The sequence below is a fragment of the Callionymus lyra genome, chromosome 1 (genome assembly GCF_982586985.1).
Source record: "Callionymus lyra chromosome 1, fCalLyr1.hap1.1, whole genome shotgun sequence".
In the NCBI taxonomy this organism is placed as follows: Eukaryota; Metazoa; Chordata; class Actinopteri; order Syngnathiformes; family Callionymidae; genus Callionymus; species Callionymus lyra.
In genome coordinates, this window is record NC_141818.1 from 6,713,560 (window position 1) to 6,726,298 (window position 12,739).

Here is a 12,739-nt window from a genome sequence, read left to right on the forward strand (position 1 = left end):
TGAACTATTCATTAACAGAATCATTATGTTAACCTTTGATTGTATTTATGTGGCCCTTTGACTGTATTTATGTGGCCCTTTGACTGTATTTATGTGGCCCTTTGACTGTATTTGTATGGCCCTTTGACTGTATTTATGTGGCCCTTTAACTGTATTTATGTGGCCCTTTGACTGTATTTATGTGGCCCTTTAACTGTATTTATGTGGCCCTTTAACTGTATTTATGTGGTCATTTGACTGTATTTATGTGGCCCTTTGACTGTATTTATGTGGCCCTTTAATTGTATTTATGTGGTCCTTTGACTGTATTTATGTGGCCCTTTGACTGTATTTATGTGGCCCTTTAACTGTATTTATGTGGCCCTTTGGCTGTATTTATGTGGACCTTTGACTGTATTTATGTGGCCCTTTAATTGTATTTATGTGGTCCTTTGACTGTATTTATGTGGCCCTTTAACTGTATTTATGTGGCCCTTTGGCTGTATTTATGTGGACCTTTGACTGTATTTGTGTGGCCCTTTGGCTGTATTTATGTGGACCTTTGACTGTATTTATGTGGCCCTTTGGTTGTATTTATGTGGCCCTTTGATTGTATTTATGTGGCCCTTTGACTGTATTTATGTGGCCCTTTGACTGTATTTATGTGGCCCTTTGATTGTATTTATGTGGCCCTTTGACTGTATTTATGTGGCCCTTTGATTGTATTTATGTGGCCCTTTGACTGTATTTATGTGGCCCTTTGATTGTATTTATGTGGCCCTTTGATTGTATTTATGTGGCCCTTCAACTGTATTTATGTGGCCCTTTTGATATTTATATTTTGTGATATTTGTATCTTGTGATATTCGAACATCCTGATAATCATACCTCATGATATTTGTAACTCATGATATTTGTATTTTGTGATACTTTTACCTTGTGATATTTGTATCTTGTGATACTCGAACATCCTGATATTCATACCTTGTGATATTCGTACCTCAATATATTTGTGTTTTTGTACTTGTACCTCATGATATTTGTATCTTGTGATACTTTTACCTTGTGATATGTGTATCTTGTGATACTTTTACCTTGTGATATTTGTATCTTGTGATACTCGAACATCCTGATAATCATACCTCATGATATTCGTACCTAGTGAAACTTGTATTTTGTGATACTCGTACCTCATGATATTCGTACCAAAAAATACCCATACCCTGTACTTGTATTGAACATTCACGTGAATCCTACAAGTACGACCACATTTACGTGAGGATAAGACCAGTGGCCCCGGGGCCTCGAGTGATCCAGATAAACCCGACATTTATCTTGTTATCTACTTTATTCCGGTCTCGTGTCAAACACGTTTCTGTGTGTAAACGGTTGAAAGTGCTGAGAAATTGTGGTCATTCTTTGAGTTGCACCCCAGTGATCAGTTTTAGGCCCTCTTAAATTTTCTGTTTCAATGTTCCTGCAGGTTAATTCACATTCTTTTGGGACTCACGTAAACACAACTATGGTATAATTAGTCAATATATTTTCTATTTCCAATAAGAAACGTACTTTTCTTAATGTCCTTGAAGGCCGTTGGTACCGAACCAGTGTCGGCCGCACAGAAAGAGAGAATTAATTATTTAATTTCTGTTTTAGTCATTGTCTGCCTGCAATTTTCTTTTTTTGGGGGGGAAATTACATCTTCAAACGGTCAAGTCAAAAACATTTTTTCTTAGTATTATAAAAAAAACAAGTAAAGTAGTAAAAAAGAGTAACAGAAACAGTATTTTTTATCATTTAAAGTATGTTTTTTGAAGTTTTTTAAGACTTTTTTTTATCAGTCTGTGAAAATAATGCCGACATTAAAAGGCTCCTGGAGTAAAAATGGTGACCCTTGCTTTAAATGATGGCTTTCTCCTAATCTGTAGAGATTTTCTTAGATTGAAGCAAAATAAACCCCATCCTCACCAATTCAATCCTGCTCGTAAATCAGAGCCACAAGTTTTTTAAAAGTCTCCAGGTAACCACGGCAACTGCACATGACTTTCACACTGTGCCGTCTGGCTCCTCGGCTCGGCACTATCATCTCAGACGTCTGGTTTGTGGCGCTCGTCGGAGCTGGAGCAGAACTTTATAAGAAGGATTAAGAGAGTCTGCTGCAGGTACACGATGTTCAAGTGGGAAAGAAACTAGTTTTGCTTCTTTTTCTTTCCTGGGAAACACTGCAACATTTTTTCTTTTTTTGTTCACATGATTTCTCTCGCCTTCAAAAGAGACGCACGTTACGCCCATCAGAGTTTTTATGCTTATTATCACATCTTTATGATCAGATATTTTTAATTGTACTCATTTACAAATCCGAGGTTCCAAGCGGACCTGGGCAAAGTGGGGGTCACAGACGACCCCTTTTAATGTAGGGTCGTGAACACAAGCTTGTCTTATCTTATCTTAGAGAGTAGTCCACATGTTGCCTTGAACCAATACCAGAGGACACAGAAAATTTAAGAGGGCCTAAAACTGATCCCTGGGGTGCAACTCAAAGAATGACCACAATTTCTCAGCACTTTCAACCGTTTACACACAGAAACGTGTTTGACACGAGACCGGAATAACGTAGATAACAAGATAAATGTCGGGTTTATCTGGATCACTCGAGGCCCCGGGGCCACTGGTCTTATCCTCACGTAAATGTGGTGAACGTAAAGACAGAACAAATGGGTAAAATCCCAATATTTATATGTGATGGGAAAGTCCTGAGCTAAAGGATGTTTATAAAAAATGACTTAACCACATATAATTTTATGATCTCAGCTTTTTGGGACGGGAATGTGAGGAATATAGAAGTCTTTGTGACACGTCTCTGAAGGACTAAACCTTTCGAGGAGGGCCACATTTAAAAAAGAGAAATCCTAATACCATGTGTGGTGCTAACTTTTTTCACGGACAGACGAAAGAATAAGCATCGACACTTGCTTTATGTCATTTTCCTTTTTGACTCCTGGGAACTTGTGTAATGTTTAAAAGTTTTATTTTATTTTAAAGGCGCTGAAACTCTCTGGTTGAATAATACAGTTTATATAATGGACCTCGCGGGCCACTTAAAAAATCTGCTCAAGGGCTGAAAATGGACATTCAAACACCTGCCTTGAGGATAATGAGTCGTAAAGTTTGTGTTTGGAACATTAGGAATGATTTAGTTAACGACGGAGAGGCTATAACGGTGAACTAACAGCTCTGTGCTTCGGACGGACATGTAAACTGTTTCTCTTTCTCCTTGCAATTAGAAAATGTGTGACTTTAAACCAAATCTGATTTTAGTCACGGTTACTTCTTGGAGAATTGTTACTCTTAGTGGATCGGATTGATAAAGTAAGTAAGTAAGTAATATATATTTATATAGCGCTTTTCGAGACCAGGGTCACAAAGCGCTTTAACAATCAAAACAATACTCAAAACAGTACATACTTCAAAGATCAAGACAACACCGAAAACAACACAGGAGTTCGAGAAATTCAAGGAAAAGCCTGAACAAATAGAAATGTCTTAAGATGTTTCTTAAAGGAGTCAGTAGACTCCATCAAGCGTAAAGAGAGAGGAAGATTGTTCCAAAGCTTAGGAGCAACAGCCTGAAAAGATTTCTCTCCTCTGGTCCTGAGCCGTGTGCGTGGAACCATAAGTAGATTCTGATCCACAGACCTCAGAGCCCGAGCTGGGGTGTAAGGCTGGATCAGATCAGTGATGTAAGGAGGAGCCTGACCATGAATAGCTCTGAAAGTAAGAACCAGAATTTTAAAGTTGATCCTGAAAGAAACTGGAAGCCAGTGAAGAGTTTTAAGGACCGGAGAAATGTGAGTTCTTCTACTAGAGCGGGTCAGAATTCTCGCTGCAGAGTTCTGAATCAACTGCAGGCGAGACACATCCTTCTTGTTAAGACATGAAAACAAACTGTTACAATAGTCCAGACGAGAAGAAACAAACGCATGGATTACAAGCTCCAGATCATGTTGTGACAGCATTTTCCTAAGTTTAGAGATTTTTCTCAGTTGAAGGAAACAGTTTCTGGTCAGTTTTCTACAGTGTTGAACAAGAGACATGTCTTTATCAAATACAACACCCAGGTTTTTCAGGCTCAGTTTGACAGACTGACCTAAGTCACCCAAGTACTGACTCAACCCTGGAATCGTATCATCAGGAGCAATCACCAGAGTTTCAGTTTTGTCCATAAAGGGCACTTAATGTGCTGAAGTGTCTCTTAAATTGATCTAGGACCTCTTTTACACTCATCAGTCTGTTTCTTTTTCCACAAAACTGTCATTTAATAAAGATTCTTTACATTAGAAAATACGCTTAAGCCCCGCCCACTTTGTTTTGGCTGAGAAGAAGTCTCGTCCGAGCAACCACGCCCACTCTGCTCTGATTGGTCACAAAAACACGAGTTGCATTCGAGGACTCACGTGAATTTCAAACTCAACCCTATAACTCCTGTTTTTTACATTAAAAAACGAATAAAAAAAAATGTTTCTCTTTCTCCTTGCAATTACAAAATGTGTGACTTTAAACCAAATGATTTTTGTTCTTAGTTCAAGTAAAAAGCGTCTGATTCCTCCCCTGACATTATGTAACTAAGTTTATTTCCCAGTACAAGCACAACACAAAGTTTTAAGGAGAGAAGACCCGGAGATGTTTTAGCCCCGAGGGGGGGAAGAAAAAAAAGAAAGTATTTTCCTTCTTAATTCAAGATGTTACGGAGGGTGTGGAGATGCCACATGGAACGACCCCCCCGAGGAGTCGCATAATGAAAGAGATGATGGGGGGGGGGGGGGGGGTGGGAGAATGAAACGGGGAGAGAATGCCGTGATATAAATGTGCGATGTGTATAGTGTACACCAACTTGGGTGAAAGCAAACAGCTAAATTAGTCATGAAAAAGATGCAAATTCGCTTCCCCGGAGTGTCATGCGGCAGAATTACCCCGAGAGAAGCCGAGGGTGAATCACGCCCGCCGCCGGCGCCATGTGATTAATCAGCAAACATCCAATTCAATAACGCCGCGCTCGAGATTCTAAACCAACTCAGAAGGAGGCCGTCGTATGAGAGAGACACGAAAAGGGGGAAACAAACACGCCCCCTTTTTTTTTCTGATGAAAAATGTCCCGGCGTGACGTGTCATGGAGTTGGAGCGCGAGAGTCTGAAAACTCACTTGGCCTTTTCCTCGGTGGCGTGTTACTATTCATTAGCATAAACAACAAGGTTCATTAATCGACACTCCGGCGGAGAGAGAGGCTTCGGAAAAGGGCACGAGCGCCGGGAGAGAGATATGAAAAGGAAAGAGAGAGCGAATCCATTAGCCGACTCCGAATCAAAGTTGAGGCAGATCTGTGCGAGCGACGCCGAGTTAAACTGTCGACATGCCGGAGACATTCTCCGCACGCAAGCGACTTGTTACGCGAGGGAGAAAAAAAAGAAATCAATGTGACAAGATCGATGTGCAACAATGCAGCCTCCCTTACGCCTCCATCGTGTCACGGGTACCACGGAGTTCATCCGGAGACAAGTCACTTGGATCTAGATTTTAATTAAAGTTCAGCATTCAACAACGTGTGAATGTACCGCGTGGCATCTTGACCTGACGATGTTCTCAGGTCTGCTGCTACCTGTTGACCAAGGTTTTTATTTCATATCTCTCGAGGAACCATCAGTCAAACTAAAGCCAGTACTTTGGACAAGGATGTCGAGACGTTCGTCTCTCAAGAGAATCATCTGCTGCCGAGACTGTGATTAACAGACGCTGTTATGTGATGAAGATGATGATGAAGGTTTGAAATGTCAAACAAGGCGTCTTTGAAGATATTGAATCTTTTTTTCCCAAGAAACTATTGTGGTTTATTTTGCTTTAAAATTATATATTTTTTACCATAGTTATTTCATAGTTCTATATATATATATATATATTTTTTTATCACAATAAACATGCAAATATTGAAAGCATTTGTTCATTTTTGTGTTGCAATTAAACATCCCGGATGCTAGATGGCAGCAGTCATTACATCCTCCGTAGCTAGAGGACTAATAAATCCAGCAACATCTTGGTGATGACTGAGGACGAGAGGATATGGTCAACACAAGCGGCTTTTAAAGCCGATGAAAAAAGTTACGACTTTGTCAAGAGTCATGACTCGACAATACTACAAATATATCCCGGTTACTACAGTATCACAATATATTGCGATATATCGTATTGTTGCCCCTGTATCGCCAGATTCTTGCTAATACACACCCCTAATGCAGAACCCTGTCAAATTTTAAATTTCAACTTGTAATGATAGATAATTCTATGTGTTAGGAAATCATGCATTAACGATACTGAAGGTAAGTAAGTAATTAAGTAATTTTTATTTGTATAGCGCTTTTCCAGACCAGGGTCACAAAGCGCTTAAACAATCAAAACAAAATTCAATAAAGTATATACTTTAAAGATCAAGATAAAACTGATAACACAACAGGAGTTCCAGAAAATGAAGGAAAAGGCTGAAGGTAATGCAAATTGTACGATGAGGGTTACACTGAGAGCCCCCTGTTGGACACCAATATTATGACAAAAAAACCTTTAAGAAATATTGCAATTAATAAAAACATTCAACCTCTAAAACCAAAATATGTTAGAACTCACACGTGTCCTACAGAAGGTTCAATTGAAAGTGTGGGTAGGTTTTAAACGTGACTCATGGGATGATAGAGCTTTACCAACGACCCTTGCCAGGTAACCCTGGTCTTCGTTCTAGTCTTGGATAGCACCAGAGGAACAGCAAGGATGCAACATTTGGGCAGCAAGAACTAGATTGTGTCTTCAGAACACTTGGAAAACAACCACTCTAGTGTGGGACTCACAACTTTGTCCTACCAACCATTGAACCCAAATCTCTGCTTCTACAGATTTCTTACCGTAGAACAAATAAATGGTAATTTTCCATAAATTCTTAATCAACCAGCGAGGCAGAGAAGGTAGATGTTGTTGTTTTTTTTTTGTAACATTGATAATATCTATTTAGAAAAAGTGTTTACTCGCGAAGAACCAAAATCACTAACTTCTGCTGATTGGATCGTAAAAGGTCAACGGATTGATTAAACTCGGAGCGGCTCGGTGGGCGGCGAGCCAATAATTCATCTGAGTCGACGCGTCACATTATAAAGTCAGATGAGCTGAATTTATGACAAGTTCAGTAAATAAGTGGCGGATGATGCCCTCCATCAGTTTTCCGGCCAGAGTGGAGTTAATATTCCGTACAAGCGATGTCGGCATGTGTAGTTTATTCCAATTTTTACGATTACGCAACTTCACTTCCTGTTCCTGCGAAAGGTATTTAAAAAAAGAAGCGTCGTCGTATATATGCGTCATTAAGTGCTTGACTTTAATAGGTGTTAAACCCGGTGAACGGTGCGAGTGACTCATATCCATTGTGTTGTATTCCAGGGGAAACCGCTGAGTCTCCGGATGATTGACTGATCCTAACTGAGACTGAAGTCCAACAATTGTTACATCTTATATACAACTGTGTTTTAAGAATGATTTCAAACACAGTCAAAAAAATATGGGCTATATATATAATTATTTGTGACTCATTCACAACTTCAAGATCAGGATACATTTAGTCACGGTTATTTCTTGGAAAATTGTTACTCTTAGTGGATCGGATTGTTAAAGGGCACTAAATGCGCTCAAGTGTGTCTTAAATTGTTCTAGGACCTCTATTGTTCTCATCAGTATGTTTCTTTTTGCACAAAACTCTCATTTAATAAAGATCTTTACATTAGAAAATACACTTAAGCCCCGCCCACTTAAAAGGTGCTGTTTTGGCTGGATAAGAAGTCTCGTCCAAGCAACCACGCCCACTCTGCTCTGATTGGTCACAAAAACACGAGTTGCATTCAAGGACTCTCGTAAATGTCAAACTCATCCCTATAACTCCTGTTTTTTACATTAAAAAACGAATAAAAAAAATAGGTTTGCTTCTTAATACATTAACATTACACATTACAAAAACACCTAAGGGCAGAAGTAACTCTCACCATTTTTACATAAATATTTATTTTGTTTCAAGATTATCATGAAGGTACTTAAACGATTTAGGGCTTCTAGGGGAGGACACCTGCACCAGAGTGACATCAGAATGTTTAATTAAAACCTTTAGATTTCAGACGAGGGAGAACTTTATTAAGTAATAACTTCAAAACGGAGCAACGTCATGATGAATGACCTACTGCATTTTGACAACTTCAACATATACAACATCAGGAGAGTTGGGTTTTCACATTAGGTGACCTGTAAGAAACTCCAGCTCCGAATAAATACTTAGACTTGAGCCTAACTTTTGAATCCCAAAGCTTGTCTGGCGTGTGATCATCACTCTTCCGTTGTAAAGTAAATCAAAGATTCTTCACAACTCCACCAGAGCTCGGGACAATGACGACGCTCTTCTCTGAAGTCTGTTTCCTCCGAGCCGGACGGCCATCGATTACACCACCTGCAGTCCATCAGCTCTCTGGGACCGGTAATCAATCCTCTAATGCCGTTTGAGCCAATTCCGCGCCCGAGATGATCCGCCGCTCATTCATACACATGTTCCCTCCGTCCCCGCCGCGAACAGAAGCCAGATGGCTGCTATAAAAGCAGCAGCACTCCCAAATATTCATTTAGCAAGTGTAGCAGTGATAGCACATTGTCCTCTAATGGCATTATCAAAACGAGCGCGGCTCTCCGGGGACGGGGTCCGGTTCCTTATTAGCCAGCAACGCGGGACCCTGTTTGTGGTCAAATCGGATCAGCATAGCACCAGGCGCACTCGGTCAGGAACTGAGCCCGAGGCCCCGTTATCTTTACCGACAAAGCTTTTTTTTTTACGACCCCCGATGTCCTGCGTGGGCAGTAAAGTGACAGCGCTCTGTTGGGAGATGTTGTCGTAAAACCGCCCGAGTTAAGGCGTTTTAAAACTTCCTCTCGGTGGAGATATGTACTCCAAGTTTGCCTACTGCTCGTTTTCTGACCAGTAGAACTCAAAAGAAGATGTTCCCCAAACAAGACGGATAAGTTTTCTCTTCACTATACGTGAATGTTGTTTCAGTTTCGTGGTTGCTTTGGTCAATTTGCCTTCAGGGCCATCGTACAGGAAGCTTGAGAAACACTCAGTTGAATGATGTGTAATTTGATTTAGTGTGTACCTGGTCAATAAAGAATCATCAGAACAAACCTAGGAACCAGAAAAGCACTCAGAGAGTGCAGACCTCTACCAAGATTGTAGACTTGAAACCTGGCCCGACAAGGGCAGAACACCGACCACCAGATGAAAATGTAAAACGATGTTGGATCAGCTTGAGCGGCGTAAACTTTAGCAAAAAATGTATTTTCTTACTTTGGCGTGTGCGTTTCCTCCAGTCGGTTCCCGAGCTGGAACTCGTGGGACTTGCTCCGGTGCAGCGCCGTGAAGCCCGGCAGCAGGTGGATCAGCTTCCTGCTCGGCGGCGGTGGCGTCCCCGGAGCCTTCACCTTGTTCCTCCTTCTCATGGGGGGCGTGCCGGGCGGGGTCATGGTGTTCACCACCAGGGGAGTCCGAGGAGGCGTGTGGCCAAAGTGCCTCTGACGGGGCGACGGGGGCAGGGACCGGTGCCCCGTCTCCAAGGGAGGGAAGAGCCCCGATCCCAGACTGTCCACGGTGAGTCTGTCGGAGTAGAACGTCGGCGCCAGCGCCTGAGGGCTGTGGCATGTGTGCTGGTTGTACTTGGACTGGACTTTGGGGCTTTGTGAGAGCTGGAACCGGATCCACTGGCTTGCTTCAGGCTGGCACACAGGGGTGTTCTCCTTACCCGACTCGGATGTGGGCCACTGGATGGACCAGTCCTGCTTCGTCTGGCTTCCTGCAGGAGAAAATAAATGGACTCATTACCAGAATCGTACCAAGCTAAGGTATCGACGGATGATTCCAAAAAACACGAAATGGACGCCGGCCGAGTTCAAAACAAAGCAGGTATAAAAAGAAGGAAACAAGACCACATTCCTGACTCCTCTCTCCCGGAGTACTGAGCATCTTCTTTTTACACCAGGGTGGAAGCTAGTTCCTGACAAAGAAACTACCCTCTGAAGTATGTCTATAAAAGTATAATTAGTATAGTATATATCAATCTGCTGGGGGGGGGGTCTAAGGGTCTAAGGTAGTGTAAAGTTAAAAATGCTGGATTATAGAGTCAGAATACCTTTATCTAGTGTAAAAGTATGAAATAAAATATATGTTGCTGTCAACAAACACCTGTTGGATCTAATGAGCCATAACCCTCTGCCTCTGGGTTAAGGTGACCCGGTGGCTGAAAACAACTGTCTTTGAGGTATCGCTTGTTTTGCCTCTGGATCAAGGTGACCCAGTGGCCGAAAACAAAAATATGTTTGAGGTATCCCTTGTGCTGCCTCTTGGTCAAGGTGACCCAGTGGCCAAAAAACAAAAATATGTTTGAGGTATCCCTTATGTTGCCTCATGGTCAAGGTGACCCAGTGGCCGAAAACAAATATGTTTGAGGTATCCCTTTTGTTGCCTCTGGGTCAAGGTGACCCGGTGGCCGAAAACAAATATGTTTTCTATATGTATATATTATTTATTTCCGATGCAAGTTAAGAAAAAAAACCATTTTTCTTTCATCCTCTACAAAGCTGTCAGTTTAAAGCTTAAATCAATGTTGGTCTTTTGGCTCAGCTCTTTCTTTACCTCATGACTCCCCATCTTAAACCTCATCTACAACCTTGACTTCCCACCCTTTGCCCAATGAGAACCATGGTCTCAGACTCTGGAGTGAATCCCCCCAAAAGACTGAGAACCTTGCCAGTAAGAACAAATGCCAGAAAGAGTCAAAAGAAAAACAAATCGAAAATGAGAAGATCTTGCTAGATCCCAAAAGGGATTGCCCCGATGGGAGTCTCTCTCAGTGGAGGCGGGTTAGACCAAAGCACATTTGCTGAAGTGAGTGGAGATTTCATCAAGTCTTCGCAGGACTTTTTTCAAAACAAAAATGACTCCATGACTTTGGACACAAACTGTTTTGCAGCAAATCTAAATAAATGACTTTTTAACAGCCCCACATCCGTCGGCGTGCATCTGGGTTGCAGGTGGAGAATTAACGAGCGGCAAATGTGCATCAGTTGAGTAATGGCGAGTAAAATCCGCGATGTGAATTCACGGCATCCATATTCAGATATGCTGATGCGGGAGCGGATGAGTCACAACACTGGAAATGAGAAGCAGGGATGAGAGTTTCCTGCGCCGGCGTGACAATACTTTACCTCCGTTACTGTGCAATTTGTCCTCCTCAAGTTGTTCTTCAGAGAGAGAGAGAGAGAGAGAGAAGAAGTTTATCCATCCGACAGTCTTTCATACGAACTCACAGAGACTCCGAGTGACAAATCGGCCAAAGTTTGTGGTTAAGCAGACTCTGGCGTCGACCCTCTTCCCCTCCATGTTTTTCTTCCTCCCCCCCACGGGAGGCGAGAACCGACAACTTCAAACACAATATCAACAGCGACAACTGGAAATGAACCGCGACGCAGAAAAGCTCCCGGAGGACTTAAAGAAATAAGCCGACAGCCTTTTTTAAGTTTGCTCCTCATCATGGGCGAGAGGCCGCCAGGGAGGCAGCGGCGAGGTTTTTCCTGGAGGTCCTTGTTTTTAAATAGTCACCTTTGTGAATCTATCAGTGTTGGTCCCCAGAGCGACACACTTCATCGGCTGCCTGGTGTTCATCAGTCGTCAGTAATTGATTCCTCGATTGTATTAAAATGAAAATAATAATATCTCTGAAAGACTAAACAAAATGATTAGTTTTGTGTACTAGGTCTGTAGTAAGTGTATACGTGACATATTGAATATTGAATGGTTGAATTTAATGTTTAAACTTTTAAATGTTTTTATTGAAATGTTGTATTAAAAGCATTGTATTCTCAAGAAATCACACGTTTGGCTGAAGGTTCATAGCTCCATCAGTGATAGGATGCTTCATCCCAGGTGTGTGAGGGAGAGGTACCGCAGGTCCTTCCTCCCTGCTGCCATCAGACTCCACAATAAGAACTCTGCAAGATAAATATTTAACAGCACCTTTTCTTCTTGTTATTTTTGTAAATATGATAGTGTATATATAATAAAGGGCAGATTTTTATTCTATTCTATTTAGATCTTTCTTTTCATTTTATTATCCTATTTCTGGGTGTTTTTTATTTTTTATTTGAGGTATTGCGCTTGCTGTTGTTTAAACTGAATTTCTCCTCGCGGGACAAATAAAGGATCTCTGATTCTGAGGTTCGAGAAGCCCTTGGACTGCATTTATGTGGCCCCTGTAATGTGAAACTTTTTCATTTTAAATCTACATATATACATATTCGTGATAGTTTTTATGATTACATCGAAAGAATATTTGGAAAAGAAGTGGTTTTATATGAGATTTATTTTGAATTTACCATTATAAAAAAATACAGTTAAATAATAAATTTGCCATATTTTGCTTAATGTATTCGATTTTTAGTAACAGTTTATTTTATTTGTTTAGTTTTCCAATTATATTAAGTCTTTTTACTGTTTTTTTCTTTTTTGTTTGGTGGCCCCTCACATCAGGAACAACAAGGAAAATTTAAATGCCGATGTACAGTATTATACAAACATTTTTATATTGAATTTAAAAGGCAATTAATTAAAACATGTTTATTTAGTAAATTATTGACATTAAAACGTAC

General features: G+C 41.0%; 1 protein-coding gene across 2 annotated transcripts in view; it reads right to left on the minus strand.

Annotated features, from left to right (window-relative positions):
- ksr2 (kinase suppressor of ras 2) overlaps positions 1-12,739 on the minus strand; it is an 85,924-nt gene that overhangs the window by 50,219 nt on the left and 22,966 nt on the right. Inside the window, exons 4-5 of one of the 2 annotated variants that reach the window (XM_087790309.1) lie at positions 11,300-11,335; positions 9,387-9,888 (exon numbers count right to left, since the gene is read on the minus strand). In XM_087790309.1, the coding sequence (XP_087646435.1) occupies positions 9,387-9,888; positions 11,300-11,335 (538 nt within the window). The remainder of the gene's footprint in view (positions 1-9,386; positions 9,889-11,299; positions 11,336-12,739) is intronic. The other variant, XM_087790310.1, reaches the window with a different exon arrangement.